Source organism: Lutjanus erythropterus, chromosome 18, assembly GCF_056507025.1.
Source record: "Lutjanus erythropterus isolate fLutEry1 chromosome 18, fLutEry1.hap2, whole genome shotgun sequence".
Taxonomy (NCBI): domain Eukaryota; kingdom Metazoa; phylum Chordata; class Actinopteri; order Lutjaniformes; family Lutjanidae; genus Lutjanus; species Lutjanus erythropterus.
This window is the reverse complement of record NC_139334.1, coordinates 20,559,759-20,584,893: the sequence shown is the minus strand read 5'-3', so window position 1 is coordinate 20,584,893 and position 25,135 is coordinate 20,559,759. Positions and strand designations below refer to the sequence as shown.

General features: G+C 38.5%; 2 protein-coding genes across 2 annotated transcripts; both read left to right on the top strand.

Moving 5' to 3' along the window:
- The first annotated feature begins 1,994 nt into the window (after positions 1-1,994).
- On the top strand, positions 1,995-13,255 carry hadhab (hydroxyacyl-CoA dehydrogenase trifunctional multienzyme complex subunit alpha b). The gene is made up of 20 exons (XM_084742166.1): positions 1,995-2,147; positions 2,914-2,955; positions 3,959-4,029; positions 4,111-4,244; positions 4,475-4,613; positions 4,718-4,837; positions 5,283-5,385; positions 5,765-5,887; positions 5,990-6,108; positions 6,298-6,354; positions 6,442-6,551; positions 6,973-7,107; positions 9,106-9,277; positions 9,367-9,453; positions 9,537-9,677; positions 10,348-10,416; positions 10,565-10,760; positions 10,875-10,989; positions 11,179-11,324; positions 12,417-13,255. The coding sequence occupies exons 1-20, from the start codon at positions 2,081-2,083 to the stop codon at positions 12,560-12,562; spliced, it is 2,292 nt and encodes a 763-aa protein (XP_084598292.1). The 5' UTR covers positions 1,995-2,080; the 3' UTR covers positions 12,563-13,255.
- Positions 13,256-14,281: 1,026 nt separating this feature from the next.
- Positions 14,282-25,098, top strand: kif3cb (kinesin family member 3Cb). Its single transcript, XM_084742880.1, has 8 exons — positions 14,282-15,989; positions 16,083-16,184; positions 17,982-18,104; positions 19,650-19,768; positions 21,222-21,335; positions 22,635-22,749; positions 23,270-23,448; positions 24,306-25,098. The coding sequence occupies exons 1-8, from the start codon at positions 14,583-14,585 to the stop codon at positions 24,454-24,456; spliced, it is 2,310 nt and encodes a 769-aa protein (XP_084599006.1). The 5' UTR covers positions 14,282-14,582; the 3' UTR covers positions 24,457-25,098.
- Positions 25,099-25,135: the final 37 nt, after the last annotated feature.

The following is a 25,135-nucleotide window of genomic DNA, read 5'->3' as shown; positions in this document are numbered from 1 at the left end:
ATTATCTTCTATTCAGAACCTGGAAAACTGAAGGGACCCTCAGCATTAAATCAGCTAGAGTGCATCCTGCAGAGTAGGAGCCATTTTCCTTAAGAGAGGTCGATGTTAATGTAGTTCATCAGTTTGTACACAGGGTGTCACCTTTTTGCTGTGATCTGACATGTGAATTGAGGAACTTTCATTCAAGATTCAAAGAGTTTTTTAACCATTCTTGGGGTACTGGTGAACATGATGGCTTTTATGGTGAAATTGATGATGTAAAGCATTTTTGCATGAAAAAATAAGATCTTTCAGCAATAAATACATGAAAACGTGCCAGAAGGAGGAATGTTTGGATGAGTTTATTTCACTTGACACTCTGCACACTATTTATTGTCAAGTAAATGCCCCACATCCAAAATAATACTTAAATAAAAGTATATAGGTAATATCAGCTAACTTAAACTGCACAGAAAACATCAAATTAAAAGTAGCTGTTGTGCAGTAAAATGTTCCATGTGAGTGATATATTATTGTTTTATTAGACTTTCAATACTGATTGATCAGTGAGCAAGCTGTGTTTTTCTCTTGTAGCTTCAACTACTTTATATAGGCCTACAGTTAGGTAGTGTTAAGTGTTTCTCAATCTAGGGGAAAGGTCCCTTGAAGGGGTCACAAAAAATCAGAGGACAGACTAATAATACTAATAATATAGGAAAGAAGAAAAGTTTTTAGAGATCTTTTTAGAGAAGATTTTATCTTCAGATTTTTGAGAACGTCGTGTAGTCAGTCTACTACTTAGATTTTGTTAAATTTTATATGTAAAAGTAATTGCTGCAGTAAGGAAGAACTAAAACAGAATATTCATTTTATACAAACAAAATATAAAAACATTTTTCTTGTGCTTGTGAAATGCTCAGCAACATAATGTACAGTAAACATGAATTAACAGACAGGTAAACACACCCAGAGGCAAACATATATTTTGTTTGAAAAATAAAATGGAATAAATATCAGGAAAAAATGAAATAAAACAATTAAAATAATATAAAACAATGTATTGATTGATTGTATACATTTCATATGTCCTTACAGTTCTTTCGCTTTATAATGAGATGGTCTCAATGTAAGAATCCATTCAGTTACAAAAGGATGTAAAGCATGACTTCATCTTATCAAACTTGGATTTTGCCCTGAAGAATAGTTACAATGATTGTCTGATGTCATGATAAAGTAAAATTAATTAACAAGCTTTTTTCAAAATGTGTAGCTTGTGGCTATTTGAACCATTTCAGTACAACAGTTGGACAACAGCTGTTTACAGTTTGAAGTCTCTCAATATTATTAAAAGTACTTCCACTGACATTTCTTAAATACAGATTTTAAAACTGATGTGACTACTACTGAGAACTTAAAAGTCAAAATTCTGAATTATTATAATAATAAACTATTACATTATTTAGGCATTTTAAAATGTACTTAAATTGTTTAGCAGTCCCCCAAAGTTTTTTTTTCTTTCCTCTTTTTATCTATAGTTTGCATTCGTTGGATATAATATATAATTGTTTTTTTATGACATGAATATAATTTTTTTCCACTGTTGTTTTTATCTGTAGCTATTACTAGTTGAAAAAAAGTTAGAAGTCTCTTAAACTGAATTCTGCCTCCCCCTTGTGGTAGCATCCTGCTATTGTTTTCAGTAGTCTAATCATTATATTTTACATAGCAGGTTTACTGTATACATACATTTCTAATGACTAAAGTGTCTTATATTCGTGTTACAATTATTTGAATGCCGATGTGAATTTAAAACAAAAGGATTTCCAGTCGTCAGCTTTCAGATTCATTTCGGGCATGAGAAGCGGTTGCGTCATCAAGAGGCGTTTTGTAGTCATTTAACATCCAATGAGCTGCGAGTACCTCAGAGTCAGCCAATGACATGCGGTTATTTCCAGTGAAAGCCAATGAGCTTCTGATCAGAACGATCGTTTGCGGAAGTGGTATGAAGTCACCAATCTTGCCTTCTTCTCAAGTACCGATGATAGTACTTTGACAGTGAGCTAGTTAGCTTCACTTCACACCACTGACCTCCGCTCCCAAGATGGCTGGTGTTCGAGCCCTTGGTGTTCTTTCCAGATTGACAGCAAGGAAATATGCTCTTTATCCAGGTAGAAGATGCATGCCTCTAGTATTCAGCAATAAGATAAAACCATTACGGTGAAAATACGGGGATTGCTAGCTACACGTAGATGAGTAATTAGCTTGTTAGATTAGCTGCTAGCTCCGCAGAGTGAAACTTAATGCAGAAATGTATGGTAGTGTTTTACACATTATGATAGTTTTGTTTCTAATGCAAACACATATTTGTCTGAAGGTTCAACAAGAATATTTCGTAAAATTGTAACTTCTAAACTTTTTGTTTTAGCGAGCAAACTTTAAGTGTATACTTGCTATCTGTGCTAGCTAGCTGGCTGTTACGGAATAGCTCCAGTTGACGTGAAGTCACGGGAGCTCCAGTTTAAAATTAAAGTTTAACTTAGACAGCTTGCTGCCGCTTTTAACTGTAAGGTATCCCTGTTTAGACTATTTTGTGAGGGATTTGAAGGCTTGTGCCATTGATTCGCCATTGTGATGGCTGCTGCTGCCTCTGTCTGTCTGAATGGCAGGCGGAGAATGTAGGTGAAGGGTCATTTTCCACTGGATTGCACAGCATGGCCGAGACCGTCTGAGGTCAAGGCTACATTATGTGACCGACTCACATATATTTGATGTGTCTGTTGTACGAGGATGTTTGGTTTGTTTACAGTGTTTAAGGCTTAATATAATGGTTTTAATCTGAACTGTAGGGGTGAAGCAATGTGCATAATGATGAATGACCTAAACAGTATGTTGTGATTGTAATAATGCATTGTTTACTGTCATTTTCCATTACAGGCAGCACTTTTCGCACCTTCTCAGTAGCTCCTGCAATGCTAGGTAACTCCAAAATCACTTCACGTTTATTTTAAGGCTGGGTGATAAGGACAAAATCAAATATCCCTATATATCCCCCCCCCCCCCCCCCCCCTTTTTTTTTAAACCAAATATCTCTATCGATATTTATCAATATTGTGACAAAGGTTGTCAAAAGTAGGACTGCAACTAAATTCATTGTCAACTAATCTGTCGGTTATTTTCTTGATTAATTAATTGGTAGTTTGGTCCATAAAATGTTAGAAAATTATAAAAAATGTTGATCAGTGTTTCTCAAAGCCCAAGGTAACATCCTCAAATGTCTTGTTTTGTCAACAACCCAGAGATATTCAGTTTACTGTTACTGTTTACATTTTTAATCGAACAATTACTAGAAAAAAAATAAATAATCTTAATTATGCATCTGAATAGTTGGAGACTAATTTAATTGTTGATTATTCGTTGCAGTTCTAGTCAAAAGTATCTAAGAATCAATATTTTTTCAATTCCACATGTTTAAAACAATACAATATGCATTAATTATAGTGTAGAAAGTGTACTTTGTGCAGGTTGGTAATAAAAAAACTATACTAGTGTTGTATCAAAGTTTAAAATTCTGGTATTGTGACGGCTGTAATTGCAATATTGAACAGATTACGAGGGGTGCTTTCACAAAATATTCATGCAATGAGTTTTGATTTTTTTTTTTTTTTTTTTTTGATAAATAATCATCAGTAATATAGGTATAATGAGTAAGTGGGCAAACAATAGAACAGTTAGAACAATCTTAAGTGCATCAGATTACATCACTTTACTGAAACGCCACCTTGAAAACCAGGAAAAGAGAACACTTACGACATATCGTAATATAATGATATCCAAACACATAAGATGTTATCTAGTCTCATATCATGATATGGATATTGCCCAGTCTTCATTTATATAGTGTGTGGGATAAAAATAGGTCAGGCTGTCCTGTGACACACTTATTTTCTCACTGTACATTATCTCCCTTCTCTATTTTTAGCCAGAACTCATGTGAACTATGAAGTCAAGGGCGATGTTGCTGTTGTACGGATCAGCGATCCAAACTCTAAGGTGTGACTTCATTAAACATAAATGTGACAGCTTTCACTTATGAGGATGTAATGTGAAACTAATGGTCATTTCACCCTCCAGGTTAACACACTGTCAATCCAGATGCAAAATGAGATGGCAGAGGTAATGAGTGAAGTGTGGGCCAACAACGCTGTTCAGAGTGCTGTCCTCATCTCCTCAAAGCCGGGATGCTTCATTGCAGGAGCCGATATTAAGTAGGAGGAACCTCATTAAATCCACTGCTTAATATGTCTACTTCTGTTATTAATTATTACACAGTAGAATTAAATGTTTATTTTTTTATATCTGCTCTTACATTAAAAGTTTGTTTTAACATAACACACATTGCACCCACAGATCTTTTGTTATATTTGAATGAATTGTAAAAATGGACGTAACTTGGATTTCCTTGAATTCTTTTAATATATTTATGCATCTGTGTCAGTATGATTCAGGCCTGCAAGAGTGCAGAGGAGGTCACCAAACTTTCTCAGGAAGGGCAGAAGATGTTCGACCTGATTGAAAAATCTCCCAAACCCATCGTTGCTGCCATCAACGGCTCATGCCTAGGAGGAGGCTTAGAGGTAAAACTACCTTGTTTCAACAGTATGTTTGACTATACTGGAAATATTTGACTGTGGATGATTGATAATAATGTGTTATCCAATGGTTTCTATTTGCATTTCAGTTTGCCATCGCCTGCCAGTACAGAATTGCAACAAAGAGCAAGAAAACAGTTCTTGGTACTCCTGAAGTGATGCTGGGTCTTCTACCTGGAGCTGGTGGCACTCAAAGGCTTCCCAAAATGGTTAGTACTGGGATTATATTCTGTAAATTTCCACGGTTCCTTATTTTAATTACTGGATTTAATTTAAGCGCAAGTAACATACAGGAGGCAGGATCATGCAGATCACGTATGTCAAGGATCCTATCATGGTTATAACATAGAATCTCATGTGAAGACAAGAGCTGAAATAGCCAGACTGTGCAGCGAAATAATCTGGTTAGTGCTCGTAATTGGTTTAAGATGTTTACGTTCACATTTGAGACCCTGCAAACAGATTATTTCCCCCTGCTTATCATGTCTAGTTTTCAACAAGTCTGTCCTTCCTAACACAAGATTGTGACTAATGACAATAAAACTTGTATTCATAACATGAATTTTATTTTTTTTTCTTCCTCTACACACAGCACAACTCACTATCGATACTGATGATAAATCAGTTCACATACGTCTCTTTCATTACCTGTAGGTTGGTCTACCCAACGCCTTTGACATGATGCTCACAGGAAGAAATATCAGAGCAGATAAAGCCAAGAAGATGGGGCTTGTCGACCAACTTGTTGACCCTCTAGGTAAGCTATCTCGACTCGCATATAATTCAAAGAAGAATTTAACTGCTTCAGAGGCTACTTTTAAAGTATTACCACCAGCAGATATTGTAATCTGCAATCCCTAATCAGAAACACTTCATTTACACCTCGTATTAAAAGGGGATTTGTATCTGGATACCTTATTTGTATAATAAATGATCCAATCTTGTCTTTATGTTTACACCTTGTGTCTTTAATATGCTCTTGTTATACTTGTTAAGTTTGGATGTCTGTCCTCCAAAATAAAACCTGCATTTCATTCATTTGAGGTGGTGGAAAGTTTGCACATTCAAACATGCAAACATCTTTAGGTTAAAATTAATTTGCCTTTATTTTTCTGCTATCTGTACTTGTATTCTAGGTCCTGGGCTGAAGAGTCCAGAGGAAAGAACAATAGACTACCTTGAGGAAGTTGCCATCGATTATGCCAGAGGCATCGCCAATAAGAAGATCAAACTCAAGAAAGAGAAAGGCACCATGCAGAGTAAGCTTGGCTGCATTTATTAAGCATTTGACTCTGTATAGTCACTTGATTTATCATGATTAAAAATTACTACATCAAAGATTTAATGTTCTTTCTCTGTAGAAATTCAAGACTACATTATGAGCTTTGAGTTGGTACGAAACCAAATTTACAAAACTGTCCACGGTAAAGTTATGAAGCAGAGCAAAGGACTTTATCCAGCACCCCTGAAAATCATTGAAGTAAGTAAAAAGTCTCTGTCAATTAAAATGCCAAACAGTCACTGGCCACAGCTTGTTAAATATGAATCACTGGTTTGGTAGTAAACTAACAGTCTCTTTTGACTTCTCCGCTTTATTAATCATCTTGGAATATTTTTATTCTCCTGTGTAACATATCTTCACTTTTTTTTTAACATTTTTCCTTCTCAGTGTGTGAAGACTGGAGTAGAACAGGGCCCCATTGCTGGATACTTAGCCGAGTCTCAGGTAAGAGTCGTTGTTGGCTGACATCAGTAGTATTTACAGTAGTACACTGTGCAAGTGAACATCACCATATTTTCATGTCTGTCACAGAACTTTGGTAATTTGGCGAGTACCACAGAATCAGCAGCCCTGATTGGTCTCTATCACGGTCAAGTCGCCTGCAAGAAGAACCGCTTTGGAACTCCTGAAAGAGAAGTGAAGTAAGTGGACATCGCTATGATGTGGGACAGTTAACACATGTTCAGCCTGCATCTGACATTTCAGACAAGTTTGGTCATGCTTACATGGTTGTTGTTAAAGGTGTAATATTTTCCTTAATAAACAATAATCATCACTTATGGCCCACTTAAAGTGTGTGATGGTGTCAGTATGTGCAGAAACCCTGCCCTCTGCCTGTACATTGTTAGGTTTTTCTCATTGTTTTGCTGTGCTTGGGACCTTTCACCAACCCAAAACATCTGTATTTGACATCCTGATGTGTTTACGAACAGCTCAGACAAATCCCACTGACTTCACAGTTAAATATTTGTTCAGCGTTTCCACTGATGCCTATTGTCTGCTATTCTCTACTGCTTTTTTAGGTGGTGGATAAACTGTCTGTCTTTTTTTGTTTGTCACCAGGACTCTCGCCATCTTGGGTGCAGGTCTGATGGGAGCAGGTATCGCCCAGGTGACTGTGGACAAAGGTGTGCACACAGTCCTGAAGGACACAACTCTGGATGGACTGGCCAGGGGAGAACAGCAGGTTTACAAAGGGTGAGTTATCATCACACATTGAAATATTAGTTGTTTTGGTCATTAGTCTCCTCCTTATGGGAATATCAATCAAGGAAATTAAAGGTATGCATTTACAAGGAAGCAACAAAGAGTCACCTACTCCCAAGTATTAGACATGTAACATTAATGAGATCTTTCAAAATGCATCTTGATCATTAACTCACTGCATTACTGTAAGTATGACTTCTAATTCTAATTCTAAGTGAACTATAAAAATTACTATTATTTTACATATGTAGTTAAGTCACATCCTGACAAGGGCTGCCTGTGAAAAATTGATGATTCATGTCAGTAGTTGAGATGTCACAGCCGAGTCACGTTTGGTCCGTCGAATCTCTGCACTTTTGTAATTTTGCTTCATCATTGATTGCACACAGAGCAACAGCATTATAAGCTGTGAAACTTACTTTCAAAATGACCACAAATTACAAAACTAGTGTGATGGAAGCAGAGAGAGGTTAAAGGAGTGCAGTGCGAAGCCTTGTTTATGCTTGCACACAGTGGCGCAGGCGCCCATAGATGGTACATGACCCACATGTTGTTTGCTGCATTATTCTTCAAAATGTCAGAGAGCGTACAAACAAAATATTCTGTGTGTAACTGGAGGAACATCATTATCCAACATGGCTGCTTCTGCTGACCAGAGAGTTCGGTGCTGAGGAAGAATTTATCTTCTTATGTCTATTAAAAACAACAAAGGGGACACGAGATTACACGTTGTGTCCACTGCCTTTGTGCAGAGATGTCTTGATGGGCCAGACCGAAGACACGTAAGGCAGAATGAATAATGGACTTAAAATCACCAGATGGACGCAAACTCTCTAAATGACGTATCATATAGCTGAATGTATAAATAATACACTGCTTCCTAACACATCAAGTTAAGGGTACTGTCTGCACACCTGTCAATCAAATATAAAAACTAAATGTATATAAAAGAGCAGTTGTCTGTCTTATTCCCTTGAAGTGTTTAACTTTTTCCCTCATAAGGAAATCATAATTACATTCCCAAAATACATAATCACTCATGTAAGTCAAAAATACTTTAATCTTCTTGTCGTCATATTTGTCATTCATAGCTAGATAAGTCCTCTGTTGATCCCTTATGATCAAAACGCACAATCAAAGTTAATATGAGCAGCTGGTAAAATAGTGATAATATTCCTGTGTGTATAATGGAATTCATAATGACATTTATAATGATTTAGATGTGATGATAAAGGCTTTGACAGTCTGGAAATTTGGTTTTTAGGTACCTAGAACGTGCTTTAATTTGACTAATTTGACTCTTAAAAGGCTGTAGGAGCCCTGAAGAGAGATCAGTGGGTATTTCATCATCATAATGAATTTTAAGGAGGGAATTTATTATACAGTATATCACAGGCATTTTGGGATCCACCTTGTTTGAACAGATGTAGTTTTAACAAGAGGGCAGGCATCTTCAAATCTTTCTGTAGTTTTGATGTATATGGTGTTTACATATGATGTTTGTACAGGCAACCTGCTTGGCCAGTCTTCCTCCATGTTGAACTGAGAGGCGCAGCTCACACCAGGGCTGACGAGTTAGAAAAATTCACAGGGGCATGACCAAGCACCGCAACTTTTGGAGCCTCACGCTCAAGCTGACACATGATATAATGTCATTTTTGCCGTGCGTCAGGCTCACTATGGTGATCATAAGTCCAGCTGAAGGCAGCGCAGCACAACTCCAGTGTGTTAGCTGCTGCTTCGATGCTCTCTGCTCTGATGATGACTGTCAGTGAAGTTGGCTAAACCACTTTTGAACCAGACGGTGCTACAAACTCCTCTACTGTCAACCCCTTTTTCACTCATGGGCTGACAGCGCTGCAGCATTCCTGTAGGAGAGATGCTTTGTGGTTGTGGATATTTGACAGTAAATTGTAAATTTTGTAGCATCTAAAATGTGGGATCTTAAAGTTTGATGATAAATCATTTGACTCTTTATTTTTTAAAAAGGCTCAACGACAAGACCAAAAAGAAGAACATCACGTCATTTCAGAGGGACTCCATACTGTCCAACCTGACCGGCCAATTGGATTACAGCGGCTTCGAAAAAGCTGACATGGTTATTGAAGCTGTGTTTGAAGACATTAAAATCAAGCATGCAGTCCTGAAGGAGGTGGAGGCTGTAAGTGTGACTTAAGAACCTCAGTAGGCCTCTGTTGCAACATTTAGTTTTAGAGTTTGAGCTACGATCTAACAAACTTTTGTCTGCAGGTGGTTCCCCCTCACTGCATATTTGCCAGCAACACATCTGCTCTGCCCATCAAGGATATTGCTGCTGCCAGCAAGAGACCAGACAAGGTTTGTACTTCACTTATTATTTAAAAGTGCTTCCAAATTGAAATAAACAGCAATATTATTGAGTATTTTCTCTGTGTCTGCAGGTGATTGGAATGCACTACTTCTCTCCTGTGGACAAGATGCAGCTCCTTGAGATTATAACGACTCCTCAGACGTCAAAAGACACTACAGCCTCTGCTGTGGCAGTCGGCCTGAAGCAGGGCAAAGTCATCATTGTTGTCGGGGTGAGGTTTAGCGTCATGTTTCTGTCTTCTTTCCCTGTGTAGTTACTGTCCGATGAATACACTGTGTAAAAGAAATGACCACGAATGGCCCACAATGACGTTATAAGGTGGTTGACAGTGATTCAGCAAAAACATTAATCACAGCAGTAGCTTGAAGTAATGACCACAGTGCATCACTTTACAGCCAAACTGCTCTTCTCTGTATGCATAAATACAGAGGTTGTGTTGTCTTTTTTTCACATCACACATAATAATCTATTTTTATTTGTTATTTTAATTTCCATTTTTAATAAGAATGAGACCATCTATTTACTAGCATTTAATAATAAAAAAAAGCAATGACCTCTATTCACAATAACACTTAATAAACATAAACTTAACATATTATGCATTTATAAGGACATGTAAATCAGGAACACTGAGGGTAGATCACCCTAAGTTTTTTTTAATCTGTCAGTATGATGGACAGTCTTCAGATTTTTCTGTCTTTGCTAAAAAAAAACAAAAAAAAAAACAGATATCCAGATAATGTGACCTCTGTACAGGATGCATCAAAAAGACAAATTTCAGTCACTTTGCTATGGACAATTTTCTGATCCTGATGATGATGCATGTTAATAATTATATCAATATTGCACTTCAATAAAATATTAAACAAATGTCTTTGCAGGATGGCCCCGGATTCTATACGACAAGGTGTCTGGCTCCCATGTTGGCTGAGGCAGTACGAGTACTTCAGGTCAGTAGCATCTCTACAGTAAAAAATGCAGCTGTGAATACTGAGTTTGTTTTGTACTGTAGAGGGTGGTGGAGGATTTAGGACCTAAGATGCATAAGGGTAGCTGTTGTATATTATTATTATTAATTTTATCCAATTGCACTTGCAGGAAGGAGTTGACCCCAAGAAGTTAGATTCACTCACCACAGGCTTTGGGTTCCCTGTGGGTGCAGCCACACTGGCTGATGAAGTCGGTATCGACGTCGCTGCCCACGTGGCTGAGGACCTCGGCAAAGCTTTCGGCTCCCGCTTTGGTGGTGGAAACGTGGAGGTTCTGAAGACCATGGTGGACCTGGGATTCAAGGGTACGAGGTGGTCACACTGGAGGACTGTGGCCAGTGATATTTGGATGTAGAACTTTACTGTATGTGTACATGTTTTAATAAAATGTATTTATTCTTGCCTTTTATATTCTCAAGGCCGCAAATCAGGGAAGGGTTGCTACATCTACCAGCCAGGACTCAAAGTCAAAGAGGTCAACCCAGAGATTGGAGATATCCTTGAGAAATACAGGATTACACCAAATCCTGCTGTGTAAGTTGATAGTGGACAGTTGCAGAAGTAGTCATGCAGTAAATAAATTTTGGACAAATTGTTCTGTTTGTTATTATAAGAACTAGATTTATTTTGAATGGACAAACTGTTGAGCCTTGATATTACATGACATTTTATTGCAGTTAAATTAACATGTTGCACTGTTGTTATTTTCTTATCTTTTTACAGTTCATCAGACTCTGACGTGCAGTACAGACTCATTTCTCGATTCGTCAACGAGGCCGTGCTGTGTTTGCAAGAGGGCATTTTGAACAACCCTCTGGAGGGAGACATCGGGGCTGTGTTTGGCCTGGGATTCCCCCCCTGCCTTGGAGGTCAGAGTTCAAACTTTGGTCAATGTCACCTGAGCCACTTGTGCTCAGAGTCTGTATCTGTCAATGAAAACCTCCCTAAATGGTGTCATTTTGTTCTAAGTGAATTTGAGAGTCCAGAAATTACAGTAACAATGCATTTAGGATGAAACAAGGCCTTTAACCTGTTGATCTAGTGTTCTTTATAGTTCAGTAACTCAGCTGAAGGATGTTTCATAAAGGTGTCTCCGGGAAGCCCTGCTTTGATTGAGCCTAACAGAAGTGAACGAGAATAAAACTGTTTCATAAAGCCAACTTTGAAATGTTGAGATCAAACTAAGTCAAAGACTGTGAAACACAGTTCCAACACCTCAAGCACTGATCACATCACTTCACAGTGAAGTAAAAAGACACTTAAAGACAAAACTGTGGTGTTTGTGGCCACAGGAAACACTCAGAATTAAACAACACAGCTAAAATGAATAAAACCACTGCAACTAACAGATCCAAGAAGGGCTTTTTACACAAGTAGGGATGAAAAAATTCAAAAATCATTACGTGGTTACTCAGGATAATTCACAGATCTTGTTGGGAGCAGTTTCATGTTGGAACTGTTTTATTTATACTGATCTATATCATCATCAGCATCTACTTACAGGCAAGACAGTTGTAAACATTAGTGGCGTCCGACTTGTCGAAGCACCACGAAGCATGCTAGCACAGTGATACCGTTGGTGGGTGTAGTTGGGTAGAAAGAAAATAGTTCCTTCATGAAACTGCTCACAACAAAGTCGGAATTATCATTTCTAGAAAGTGTCCATTTAAATACATAATAAATTCTGCCCATGTGTCAAAGTGTGTTTTGGAGAAACACTGTTTCAGTCTAGCGGTTAGATTATAACACTGGATAATCATGTGCTGAAGATAAGCCTGAAAACTAGCAGGAGTTAGTAGCAACTTTGGTCAGACTTGTTTAAACCTCCTTTATGAAATCGAATTTCCTGAAAATAAGCCTAAAATAACCAGACTTATTTCATTTACTGAAATAGGTCTGGTTATTGTTCATTTGACGTGTCCCTGTGATAATATTTCTAACAAAGTCTTTTCTGCGTCCAGGGCCTTTCCGTTTCGTCGACACCTTCGGCGCGGACAAGCTGGTGGAGAAGATGAGGCAGTTTGAAGCCGTCTATGGGAACCAGTTCACACCGTGCCAACTCCTACTGGATCATGCAAAGGATTCTAGCAAGAAATTTCACAAGTGACCGACCCACCATGTGTGCCAGTAGCTTTTAACAGAACTCCAGTCTGCCGCAAGAATGTGCCTAATATTTATATCAGAAAATGGGGCAAACATACTGAAAATACGCTCAGTTGGCAGTTCATGAGGTGCAGTACACCGAGCTAAAACTAATGCAGTAAAGTACAACAGCCCTGCAACAAATCCTACTTTGATGAAGGTTATAATGTTCAGTTTCCAAGATGTTTATTCAATATGAGAAGATATATAGAGGTGTTTGTGTTATTTAGCCTGTACTCTCACTGATGAATGGAGACAAACGCCTCAGTAAAAACAAACAAAAAACTACAACCTTCATGGCAGTATGATTTATTACATGATTGTTTTAGGTATACCTAATAAACTGGCAACAGAGAGTGTGTGAAATCAACAGAAAAGGATGTTGTTTTTTTGTACTTTAACATTATTGATTTACTTGATGATGTATAGATTGAGTGGCAGATGGAGGCTAATCATTCACACATTTTGGATGTAAAAATACTATAGAGACAGAAGAATTTAAATATTTTCCAACTGGCCAATTAGTTCTCCATCATTGATGAATGTCAACCACCAGTATGAGTGTCTTTTCTTTTTTGTACATTAAAGACTGTGGAGGCCTGGTTTGAACATTGATGTAAATGTGAAGCCTGAATAAAATTTTGTTATTGAATCAAAATCCCACTTTTTTTTTTCTCTCTCTCAAGGTGCGTTCAGGTGCTAGTTGGAAGGTAATTAATCACTTTTACAGAACTGGAACATTATGGAAGCCTATTTCTGCCAGGAAAAGGTAAAAAAAAATATCCCCGCAGTAAGTCATGAGATAAAGTTATACTTTAAAGAGAAAAAATATTAACTATATACACCTAATTCTGAAATTGATGCTTGCAGCATGTTCCAAAACAGTAGAGTTGGCACATTTAGCACAAAATCCTTTGCTATTCTTGCTTGATGTACGACTTCAATTGCAGTTTTCTTTTGTTGTTCCAGTCCCAACTTTTTAGGAATGTGCTGGAGACATGAGATTAAAAAAAAAAAATCAAAAATTATTGGGTTTTTTTATTTGTTTTTTTTGGAAAAGTTGAAAAAAGGCCCCATTAATGCTGCCATCCAGATGACGTCTTTTTCAGAGACGTCCCTTCTTATCTCAGCAAGACAATGACAAGACACTTTCTGCATGTGTAAAAAGCTTCAACAATTAGTGTCCTCAATAACAAAATGCTGTGTCACAGTGATAAACATGCCCCTGTCCCAGATTTTCTGGAATAAATCTATTTTCTTTGTACTAAATTCAATTGAATAAAGGTTGAAAATATTTTTGCAAACCATTGCATTCTGTTTTTATGTATGTCTTACACAATATCCCCAATTTTTTGGAATTGGGGTTGTACTTTTTTTTTTATAATCATAATTTCTTTTTTTTTTTTCTTGGTATTTATTTCCAGACCTTATTGCATTCAGTTGAGGAAAAACATTTTTTTTAGTAAATCTCATCTCATAATTTACTTCTTTTCAAATCTCAAAATTAATTTATGTAATAATTTCTTAGTGGTCAGTCATAACCTCATTATGACTGACCACGGGGTTATTTTTTGTTTTATTGGCTGAAATGGTCCTCCATACAGGATAGCTGTGATCCATGACAAGATTTGCTTGAATCCAATTCGCTGCGCAGGTCACATGTCTTATCTCCATTGTCCGCAGAGCAGGGTGTGTACCGCGGGGAGGCTGTGTGGGCTGGGCCGGGGAGGCTGGCTGGGTGTTTTTCCTCCTCCACCAGCAGCAGCAGCAGCAGCATCTTTAAATATCTCCTGTCATCGCTCCCTTTCTGGAAGATGCTGAGGGCGGAGGAGACGCTGCGTCCATCGGGCACATGAAGGTCTGTCTCTCTGTCTTGTCTGAAACGGAGGCTGTCGCACCTGTACGGAGAAGGAAAATTGCGGACCCCGCCCGAGAAAATGGCTCTTTTAACGCGCTGCTTTTAAGAATTTAACCCCCTCCAAAAAATGTCTAAAAGCAAACAGTGCGAGGCGGTGAAGGTGGTGGTCCGCTGCCGGCCCTTCAGCAGGAGAGAGGAGGCATCGGAGTGTGAAAACATCCTGGTGATTGATGACAAACTGGGCCAGATCACCATCAGGAACCCGAAGGCGCCACCTGATGATCCGATGAAGGTGTTCACGTTTGATTCCGTGTACGGCTGGGACTCAAAGCAGGGCGACATTTACGATGATGCGGTGAGACCTCTGGTGGAGTCCGTGCTCCAGGGCTTCAACGGGACCATATTCGCCTACGGCCAGACTGGGACAGGTAAAACACACACCATGCAGGGGGTTTCACACGACCCAGAACTGAGAGGGGTGATACCGAACTCATTCCAGCACATTTTCACGCAAATCTCCAGAACTCAGAACCAGAAATACCTGGTGAGGTCTTCATATCTCGAGATCTACCAGGAGGAGATCAGGGACCTGCTGTGCAAAGACAACAACAAGAAACTGGAGCTCAAAGAGAGTCCAGACTTTGGCGTTTACGTCAAAGACCTGTCCTCAGTGGTGACGAAGAACGTCAATGAGATCGAACACGTTATGAACATGGGCAACCAGTCCAGGTCTGTGGGGTTCACCAACATGAACGAACGCAGCTCTCGCTCTCACGCCATTTTTGTCGTAACTGTGGAGTGTAGTGAGGTAGGGCCAGATGGCGAGGACCACATCCGTGTTGGGAAGCTAAACATGGTCGACCTGGCCGGCAGTGAGCGCCAGAGCAAGACCGGCGCCAAGGGGAAGCGACTGAAAGAAGCAGCCAAGATCAACCTGTCCCTCTCGGCGCTGGGGAATGTCATCTCAGCTCTGGTGGACGGGAAGAGCACCCACGTCCCCTACAGGGACTCCAAACTGACCCGCCTGCTCCAGGACTCCCTGGGAGGCAACGCCAAGACAGTCATGGTCGCAACTGTAGGGCCATCGCACAAGAACTTTGACGAATCCCTTGCCACGCTGAGGTACGCCAGCAGGGCCAAGAACATCAAGAACAAACCTCGCATTAATGAGGACCCCAAAGATGCCCTGCTGAGGGAGTTCCAGGAGGAGATTGCACGCCTGAAGGCGCAGCTCGAGGAGCGAGGGATGCTCGCAAAGGAGAGGAAGAAGAGGAGGAACAGCAAGCGACTGAGTAAAACTCTGGTGGGCATGGAGGAGGAGATGCTCAAAGAGAGAGATGGGGACGTGTGGAAGGCCCTGGAGGAGGAACAGGAGGTGAAACATCCCATGAAAGAGGGAGGTGACCAAGTCCCTAAAGTGCTGACCTGCCAGGGAAGCAGCGAGAAGTTAAAGCACCTGAATGAGAACAGAAAGAGCATCGAGGACATGCAGTGGGATCAGGACGCTCTGGAGAAGATCATTGAGAAATATAAGGTACTTCTGAAGAGCATGTGCCTTGTTATTCCCCGGTAAATGAGACACAAAAGAAAATTCCATAAATAATTAATCTTATGTCTTTGTTTTCAGGCGATGGAGAGCAAACTGTTAGTTGGAGGAAAGACAATAATTGATCACACCAACGAACAGCAAAAGATGCTGGAGCTGAAGAGGCAAGAAATTGCAGAACAGGTGTGTATTAACAATTAGGGCTGCAGCTATAGATTATTTCCATTATTGATTAATCTGCTGATTATTTTCATGATAAACTGAATGATCAAAATGTCAAAAAGCTATGCTGATCACGATTTCCCAGAGTCAAAAGTGACATCTTAAAATTGCTTCTTGTGTCCAACCTGCAGTCCAAAACCCAAAGTTTATTGTCATAAATGACAAAGAAAAGCAGAAACTCCTCACATTTAAGAAGCTGGAACCAGCAAATGTTTGACATTTTTGTTTGAAAAACTACTTTAAATTAAATGGTCAGTATTCAAGATATATGTTTATTGTCACATCAGATATGTAAGTACAAACAAGTGAAAAACATTTGCTGGGAAGCTCCATTGAAGAGTAAGCTAAATAGCAAAAATAGAAACAAAATAATATTATAATAATGAACTTTATTTATATAGCGCTTTCCTTAACAAGGTTACAAAGTGCTTTACAGAAAATGAACAATAAAAGCAGCCAAAACAAAGAAACAGCAAGTAAAGCAGCACAAATAAGAACAAACACTGATAAAAATACAGAAAATAATAATATAAAATTAAAATAATTATTAGATACATTTGCAGTCATAGGATAAATTGACATAAAATAAAGTAAAATGTGTATTTACACAATTATATACAATAATACAGTAAAATACTCACTAGTATAGTAGTAATGTGTTGTCTAAATAGCTGGCAATTAATTTTCTTTCCATCGACAAAGTGATTAATTGTCATTTATCAACCTGAGTTTCACCACATGTCAATTTTAGCACATTTTGAGATGTGGGCTGAACTTATTGTGTGTCAACTTAATTTCTAGAAAATTCAGCTTCTTGGCTCAGAGCTCAAAGTCACGTCTTCAAATAGCATCTTTTGTCTGACCAACAGTCCGAAACCCAAAGACTCTTCACTTTCTGTCATAAATGACAAAGAAAAACAGAAAATTCTTACATTTTAGAGGCTGGAACCAGCAACTGTTTGACATTTTTGCTTGAAAAGTGTCTGAAACCATTTACAGATTATTAGAATAGTTGGCAACTAATTTTCTTTCAGTCTCCTAAATGATTAGTCATTGCAGCTCTATAAAGAAGATTTTAATAATACGCCTTATAAAACATACTCCTGTGTATATTACCAGTATACTAAGTACTGTGTAAACTGCTTACATGGATCAAAAAGTTTCAGACAGAATTATTAAATAATTTGTTCATGGAAATTAAGTAGTGCTTTTTATTTTGGGACTTGGGACTATATATACCACAGTTGCTGACAACAAGACAATTACTCCTAGCTTGAAATTCAGATGGGAAAAATCTTATAACAAACAAGATGCAGCCAAATTACAGTGAGATATATTTTATATACAGTACTGCCCCGTACTTTAGTCTATTTGAATCAGACACAGTAATTTAATTTGTGCAGCAGTTTGAAACAGCTGCTCTGTATTTTGAAATAGTCAATAAAAGCCAGTAAATAGCAAAAATGTCCATTTCATTACTTTAAATTCATGTAATAAATACACAAGTGTCTGTTAGATGGTAGTCAAGAAGAAGTAGACCTAGTAGAAATAAAGAAAAAGACAAAAAACGGTGTTATAGTAATCATCCATTTATAGCGATGAATTTCACCCGGCCAGACGAGATCACTATAAAGAGGTTTCCTCAGTGTAATTGTGGGGTTGTCTGAGCTCACGCATGTTGTGACGTGACCTTTGTTTTGAAGGGAGTGCTGTTTGTAATTATCTCTAATGGCTCTTAATGTTGTGTCTGGTTTGCAGATAAGACGAGAGAGAGAGATCCAGCAGCAGATGATGCTGCAGGATGAGGAGACGCTAGAGATGAGGGAGACGTTCTCCTCCCTGCAGCAGGAGGTGGAACTTAAGACAAAGAAGCTGAAGAGGGTAAGATGACTCACCCGGTGACGTGTTCCTTTATGACATTATCGCCAAATCACTTAATCATAATTCAATTTTCAAGAGAGACGTCACCAGCAGAGTTACAGTGATACTGCTGAGTCCAGCTTCCTCTGGACTTCCTGGTGTTTACACTTAGAGAAATAAGGGTTCCAAGAGGGTTCTCGCTAAAGGGCTGAGGTTCTATCCAGAACCATTTGCTTGTGAAGAACCCTTCTTTGAAGAAAGGGTTTGTCGGGGGTTCTTTGTAGGATTGAGGGTTCCATTAAGAACCAATTTTGGAAGAAAGAGATCTTAAAGTATTGTTGAAATCCATAAAAAAGTCTTTTATCTTTCAGTTTATCAAGCGTTCTTTATACCATAATATGAAAGGGTTCTCAGTAGAACCCTCAGGATATGTTCTAGATAAAACCCATGGAATATAAAAAAGTTCTTTAGCACTCTTAGAGGGTGGATAGGTTCTGGATAGAACCCCCACAGAGAGCGCTGGGTAGAACCATTACACCATAGAAGGGTTCCTCTCACAGGGGGTCTGGGTGAAACCTTTAACAGATGGTTCTAGGTATGGCTCTATATGTTGGGTTATAGGTAGAACTTTCTGAAAGGACTTCAAGTGGAACCTCTATAAAATGTTCTGACAGAAACTAAAAGGGGTTCTCCTGTGGGGACAAGTCAAAAAAAAAAAAATTATGTATGCATTTCTAAGAGTGTATAGTACAATATGGTTCCTTCTGCTTGAGGTCTAGATGAAACCCTTGAAATATAAAAAGGTTCTCAGTAGAACTCCTTGCACGGGTTCAAGATGAAACCCTTAGAACATAAAAGGGTTCTCAGTAAAACCCCCTTTGCTGGCTAGATGAAGTTCTTGGAAAATACAAGGTTTCTTGTAAGAACTCACTCAGTGGGTTCTTGTTAGCACCCTTAGAAGGTAGAATGGTCCTGGATAGAATCCCCAGAGAGAGTTCTGGGTGATACCATTACACCATGTAAGGGTTCTCTGTAGAACCTCTCATAGGAGGTTCTGTGAAGAACCTTTTACAGATTGTTCTAGGTACAACTGTTTATGTTTGCTTCTAGGTAGAACCTTCTGTAATGGTTATAAAAGCTTTTACCCTGAACCAAGAAAGGTTCTCCAGTGAGAACAAGCTGAAGAACCATAAGATTTAGATTTTTCCTTTCTGGTTGTCAGAGAGGATTTTTCTTTGGGCAGACTGACGTCTTTTCCTCAGTGTGTGTTTTATATAAACCACCAGACAACAGAGCTGCTTCCTCCCTCAGGCTGTCACACTCCACCAGGCACAATAGTTTGTTTTATTTTTATTTATAAGATTTATTATTTATTCATCCAATCTACTGTATATAAATTTTGTATATAATGTTTGTGTTTGTGAGTAGCAAAAAGGGAAACTGCAACTTAAAGTCAGTACTATATATATTGTTGTAAAATGATAATTAAATGTACCTTGTATATAAACATGTTGTCTGGTGCAGCTTTAATGACATCAGTAATCGATATGTTCCTGTTCTGCGCAGCTGTATGCCAAACTACAGCTGGTGAAGGCAGAGATGAGAGATGTCATCGGCGAACACGTCACAACCAGACAGGAGCTCGAACAGACGCAGACCGAACTCACCAGAGAACTCAAGTACAAGTGAGTGGACGAGTTAGTGAATGCAAACATGTACAGTGATGTATGTAATCTCATTCTTGTCTGGTTTTATCACCAAATTCGCATAAAGACAGGAAAATCCATAAAAAAACAAACATTTTGTAATGCCATGTGGACTACAGACCATCTTGTGATGGGATCACACCAGCTGCAACACCAGGGAACATATTGACGTTCTGACCTATGAGTACTCAGTACTCATTACTACATTATGTCATGAGTACTAGAGGCGAGAATATCTTGGTTCCTCATGATTTGATTAGGACTACAGGGTTGGCAGGGGGGACGATCAGGAGAGAAACACTGAGTGAAATAAAGTTAAATAAGTATGATTTTATGTGGGGGAAATGCCTATACCTACCTTTATTTTCACTAAAATTCGACTTAAATTGATTGCCTCCCCAATTATTGTTAACAGTTGATAATAACTGCTATATATACCGCTACTATATTTGCAGAAATGTTTTATACATCTTTCATTGGAGATATTCATTTTAGAGATGCATGATCCACTTTTTTTCAGTTTCTGATCCGATTCAGATTCCAGAATTTTAATATCTACCAATACCTGAACACATTACATGTTACTGTCTTGCTTTTCTGTGTTTTTTTTCTGTTTCAAGACTAAAATATCTCCAAACTAAGGCCGTGTTGAATATGCATTACATATGGGGACTAGCGAATGTCTTTATAGAACTGTTGAATTACCAAGTAAGTAATTTGTGTTATAATATTTTGGCTATGGATTTAAAAGTGCATCATTATATATTTATAATTCATAAAAACACTGGACTAGAATCTGGATCAGTACTTGGATCAATGATGTCTGATGAATTGGCACTCGATACCGCTATTGGATGTGATCAGTCCCAGCTCTAATTCATTTAAATGACAGCAAAATCTTATAAATTCATTTTCTTGCTCTGGTGATATATGGAAATATTCTGCAAATGAAAATCTAAAACTTTAAGGATACCATTTAAATTATGCTGCTAATTATGAGCAAACAGCACACTTCACATGCTTTTGACTTTTCAGACGTAACCTGCCGTCTGTCTAAATACTGCCATCACCAAGAGGCTAATCAATTGCACTTTGAGAGCATTTTGTTCTTAATTAGATGTTTTTTTTTTCCAGCTGAATCAGGATATCAGGGAGGGATCAATCAGAACAGTAACTAGGCAGGGAAAGTAAGGCTTCTTTTGGCTTGGTAAGCAGTTTGTTTAATGGGCAAAGGGATGATATTGTCTAAATATCTGTGCTGGTACTGCTGGAGAAAGAAGTAATTTTCCAGGCATAAAAAGTTTTTTTTTAATATAAAAGGAGGAAATATTTGTTTGGAATGGGACTGTTCTCCAGCGAGTAGTTAAACTATTTATTTATTTTTTTTTCATGTGTAGTCTCCTGTTGACACAACTTGTTTTTCACTTTTCAGATATCTCTTGATTGAGAATTTTATACCTCCAGAGGAAAAGAACAAGATCATGAACAGGCTGCATTTTGACAGTGAGGAGGATCAGTGGAGACTCCAGCCGGTCCTTCCAGAGAGGTCAGTGGATTAGTCTCATGTTGCTGACATTAGCTACTGTTAATGGTGCAGCAGAGAACAGGAGAGAAACAAATTGTAAGTCAGTAACAAGAGTAAATAAATCAATCTACCGGGTGAAATCCATCACTGAAGTGGCAGAGATACAAATTTCTGCCAACATCAGTGACCTGAATAGACCATAATGCATAATGTAAGGCACTCCAATTTTCAGTCTTGTAAGTTCACGTCCAGCCACAAATTTTCATACATGTATTTTGAACTACAATTGTCCTAAACTGGGGTGGCAGCTGGGATTGCAAGGCATCTTTTAGGGGTGGCAGCTGCCACCCATGCCACCCCTCTACATCCGCCCCAGAGTATAGCCAACCAGTGCACTAAACTATGTTCCTGAAAACATTTTAGTCGAGAAATAGGCAATGTAGTTACATAATCTTGACCCGTATTTGATCAGTACTAACTAGTTTGAGAGTTTGACCTTAGTTTTATCAGCAGTGTGTGTTCATATGCAGCTTTCTTTTTTCTTCTTTGGCTGGATGGTTAATAACACATTTCCATGGTGTGACAAACTCAGAACACATAATTTATTGTTGTTTTGACATAAAGTTAACAAAGTGCATATTTGTTTTGGTCTGAGATTCTGGTGGTCTACTACAACCTCTAGTGGCAATGAATGTCACCTACAGCACCTTTAAATAAGATGACAAATTTAAAACTGGTGAAACCTTAGCTCTGCTATTCCTATTTCGGTTGTTTTGATCTCCATATTTTACACCTGAATACATCAGTTGGCACTCTTTGAAATGTAGGAAATCAGTAACAGTGTTCTGTAAATGGAATAGGGAGAATAAGACTAACATTTTAACCCAAATTACCTCCTTTAATGAAAATCATAGATTAGAGTTTACTTTTGCATAATCGTGAATCTCAGTTTTGTTGAGTTTTTGCATTAGTTAGCCCCATTGTGTATTCTGGAGTCACCAAATTGTACACAGATGGACTGTAAAGCAATCTGACCCAACATGCTATAGATAATTTATGTATTCTGCCTTACCAAGAAACAGATATCTTTATATAAAGGAGAACAAGACACCCTTGGTATTTGTCTTCACTGAGTCGGTTGGAAATCTGAGTGGACGATGGTACAGGGGAGATAACAGGGCAGACTGGTCTGATGGGAACTGACCACTTCACCGTATATGGGGCACTTGTGGTTCCAGACGCTCACATCTTAACCACTAAACCAGGTCTAAGTGTATTAAACTGAATCTAAATCCTTCTTTTCCCATGTCTTTATCCCAGTGCACCCACTCAGGTCAAGAGAAGGCCTCTCTCAGCTGTGGGATACAAGAGGCCAATCAGCCAATATGCACAGATGGCTGTTGCCACGGCAACAGGGGCCCCATGTAGATACAAGGTCAGTGCTTGGGCATATTCATGGGGACAGTTGGCCAGAGGTACAGCACAGAGAGACATGTGAAAAAGTGGCCTTATGCAGCCTATTTCCATGTTCACTGCCTCCTTCTTTGCTGGAGGATGTGAAGATGGTTGTATCCATGGAAACCATTCACGGCTTGAACAGTTGCATTTTACACCCGTGGTCCATCAATATTATTTCACAAAGAAGCTTTAAATGAAAGTGAACTGTAGTGTTAGCTAAGAGTAGTTAATGGCAGTGTTTGCTAACAGTAACTAACTGGACTTTTAGCTAACAGGAGCTAATGGTGATGTTGTTTAATCTGTGTGGTTGCTCTTTTATTGTTTTTACACAATGGATGACAGATACAATGGTATCATTGTTAGCGGCACTTAGCATTGTTGTAAATTTAATGATAAAAGAAGTTTCTGTAATAAGGCCCCAGGAAAGCTTCTTACAAAATGCATTTGCATATGTCATTATGCTATAACTATAACTTTACTTTGTTTTATTCTTACAGGCTGAGAATATAATGCTGTTGGAGTTAGATATGTCTCCACCAACTATGTTCACCTTGAACCTTAATGGTGCTCACCTGGAGAGAGCCTTTTCTCCCAGGCTGATGAGGGACCTTCTGGTAAATGTTCCCATCAGAGAGAGGGCCGGTTCATCGTCACGGGTCAGGAAGTCCCAATCCTGGTGAGAGAACAGTTGAGAAATGCAGACGTCTTACATACTTTTAGATGATGAAAGTTCAGGTTTAAATGAATTCAGGTTAAAACTGAATATTGTAGTAGAAAAGTTATGTAAGGAACTTAATTAATTGTGTTACAAATTGTATACTATACTATAGCTGATAAAGTTATTTACAAATGTTGAGCTAGCTAATTTACCAACCAGATCATCCCTGAGAGTTAGCTCACATCATCCTCTTAGGCATTATTTTGCTTCAGTAGCTAGCTAGCAATTCATCCACATTAGCAGTTAAGCTAACACTAACTAACATTAGCCAGCTAAAACCACACTACCACAATATATTTAACATGTTATAAAGTAATTTTAGAATTGACTAGGGACTCTTTATTGTGGTGAGTGCTGGTTATGACGTGACCGGACTTCATTTTTAGGCTAACGTTAGCTAGTGTTGCACACTGTTGGTGCTGTAGGGAAGCAGAAAAGTGGGCATTCAGGAGAGCACATAAATGTAACATCCTTTGCATTTTCCTGGAAGTCCTTGACATAGAAGTCAGTCCACAGGCTGTTAAAGACAGCCAAGAAAGTTGGAGAAGGTCTCGATTTTTATGTTACGTTACAGTTGTCAATATAAAGCAAAATACTTGTAGATTGTTTCACATTCTTACATAATGTACCTTCAACTATAAATCACATGCGCTTTACATTTATCAACCCATTTCCCCCCAAATACCAAAGTTTATTTTGACACTTGATGAAATACTTAATCATAGTGCTATTGATCAACCTCATTAAATCCTGAGATTAAACATATTGCATCTTAAATAATAATTCAATCTTTTTTTTTTTATTATGGTCCACAGGTATCAAGCACCACAAGCAGCATCCGTCCCGTCATCCTCATCATCCACCACTCTGACGTCAGACTCTCAGAGTTTCTCTCCGTCTCAGAGACAAAGACCATCCTCTGCTGCCTATATTCCTCTGGGAGGTCCAGTTCAGACAAGCCCCTGATATGTATCTGTCAACACAAATGTACATGTACAGAGCTGGCCTCAGTTCAAGGTGGCACAAAGGAGACAAGGGGGGAAATCTTATGCCTTGATTTAAAACACATTTTTTTGAAAAAGAATCACTTTAGTAAGCATGTATTCAGCTTAACCGGAAAGACAAGCATCATTTTTGCCTACTGTTGCCTAAAAAACATGTAGTCTCTTGTGGCTTGAGTCAGTCTCAATGAATAGCACAGCCGAAATGTGATCTTCTAAAACCAGGTTTGACATACAGTAACTTGACAGTTTTTATTTTTAATTTAATTACATTTCACTTTCTTTTTTCTCTCTTTTTTTAAACAGCAACACTTTATGCGCCTATTTTATAAAAGATAAAAGCCTGTAAAATGTATCTGGTCTTTGCCAAAACAGTGGAAGGTGATTGGAAGGGAAACTGAGGGCCCCAGCTACTGGGGGCCACCCTTGGTTTAGCCTGTATGCTTGATGAATTGTCGCTTCAATTTTTGCTAATGTAATTGTGAGCCAAAAAAATGTGAAGGAACCTTGCAATGCTCTCTTGATTAGCTGCCTTATTTTTTCATAGTTGTGAAATTGTGCAAAGTCCATTTGCTTACACATGAGAATAAACTGAAATGATCTTGAACCGCCTACTGTATTTTCCAAAGAGCTGCGGTTATGCT

Bases quoted from the DNA above. Each gene is read 5' to 3' on its own strand.
- hadhab (XM_084742166.1), top strand. From the start codon at position 2,081: ATGGCTGGTGTTCGAGCCCTTGGTGTTCTTTCCAGATTGACAGCAAGG. The intron at 2,956-3,958 runs GTAACTCCAAAA...CTCTATTTTTAG, and splicing joins AGTAGCTCCTGCAATGCTAG to CCAGAACTCATGTGAACTAT. The intron at 10,417-10,564 runs GTCAGTAGCATC...TTGCACTTGCAG, and splicing joins AGGCAGTACGAGTACTTCAG to GAAGGAGTTGACCCCAAGAA.
- kif3cb (XM_084742880.1), top strand. From the start codon at position 14,583: ATGTCTAAAAGCAAACAGTGCGAGGCGGTGAAGGTGGTGGTCCGCTGC. The intron at 18,105-19,649 runs GTAAGATGACTC...TGTTCTGCGCAG, and splicing joins AGACAAAGAAGCTGAAGAGG to CTGTATGCCAAACTACAGCT. The intron at 22,750-23,269 runs GTCAGTGCTTGG...TTATTCTTACAG, and splicing joins GGGCCCCATGTAGATACAAG to GCTGAGAATATAATGCTGTT.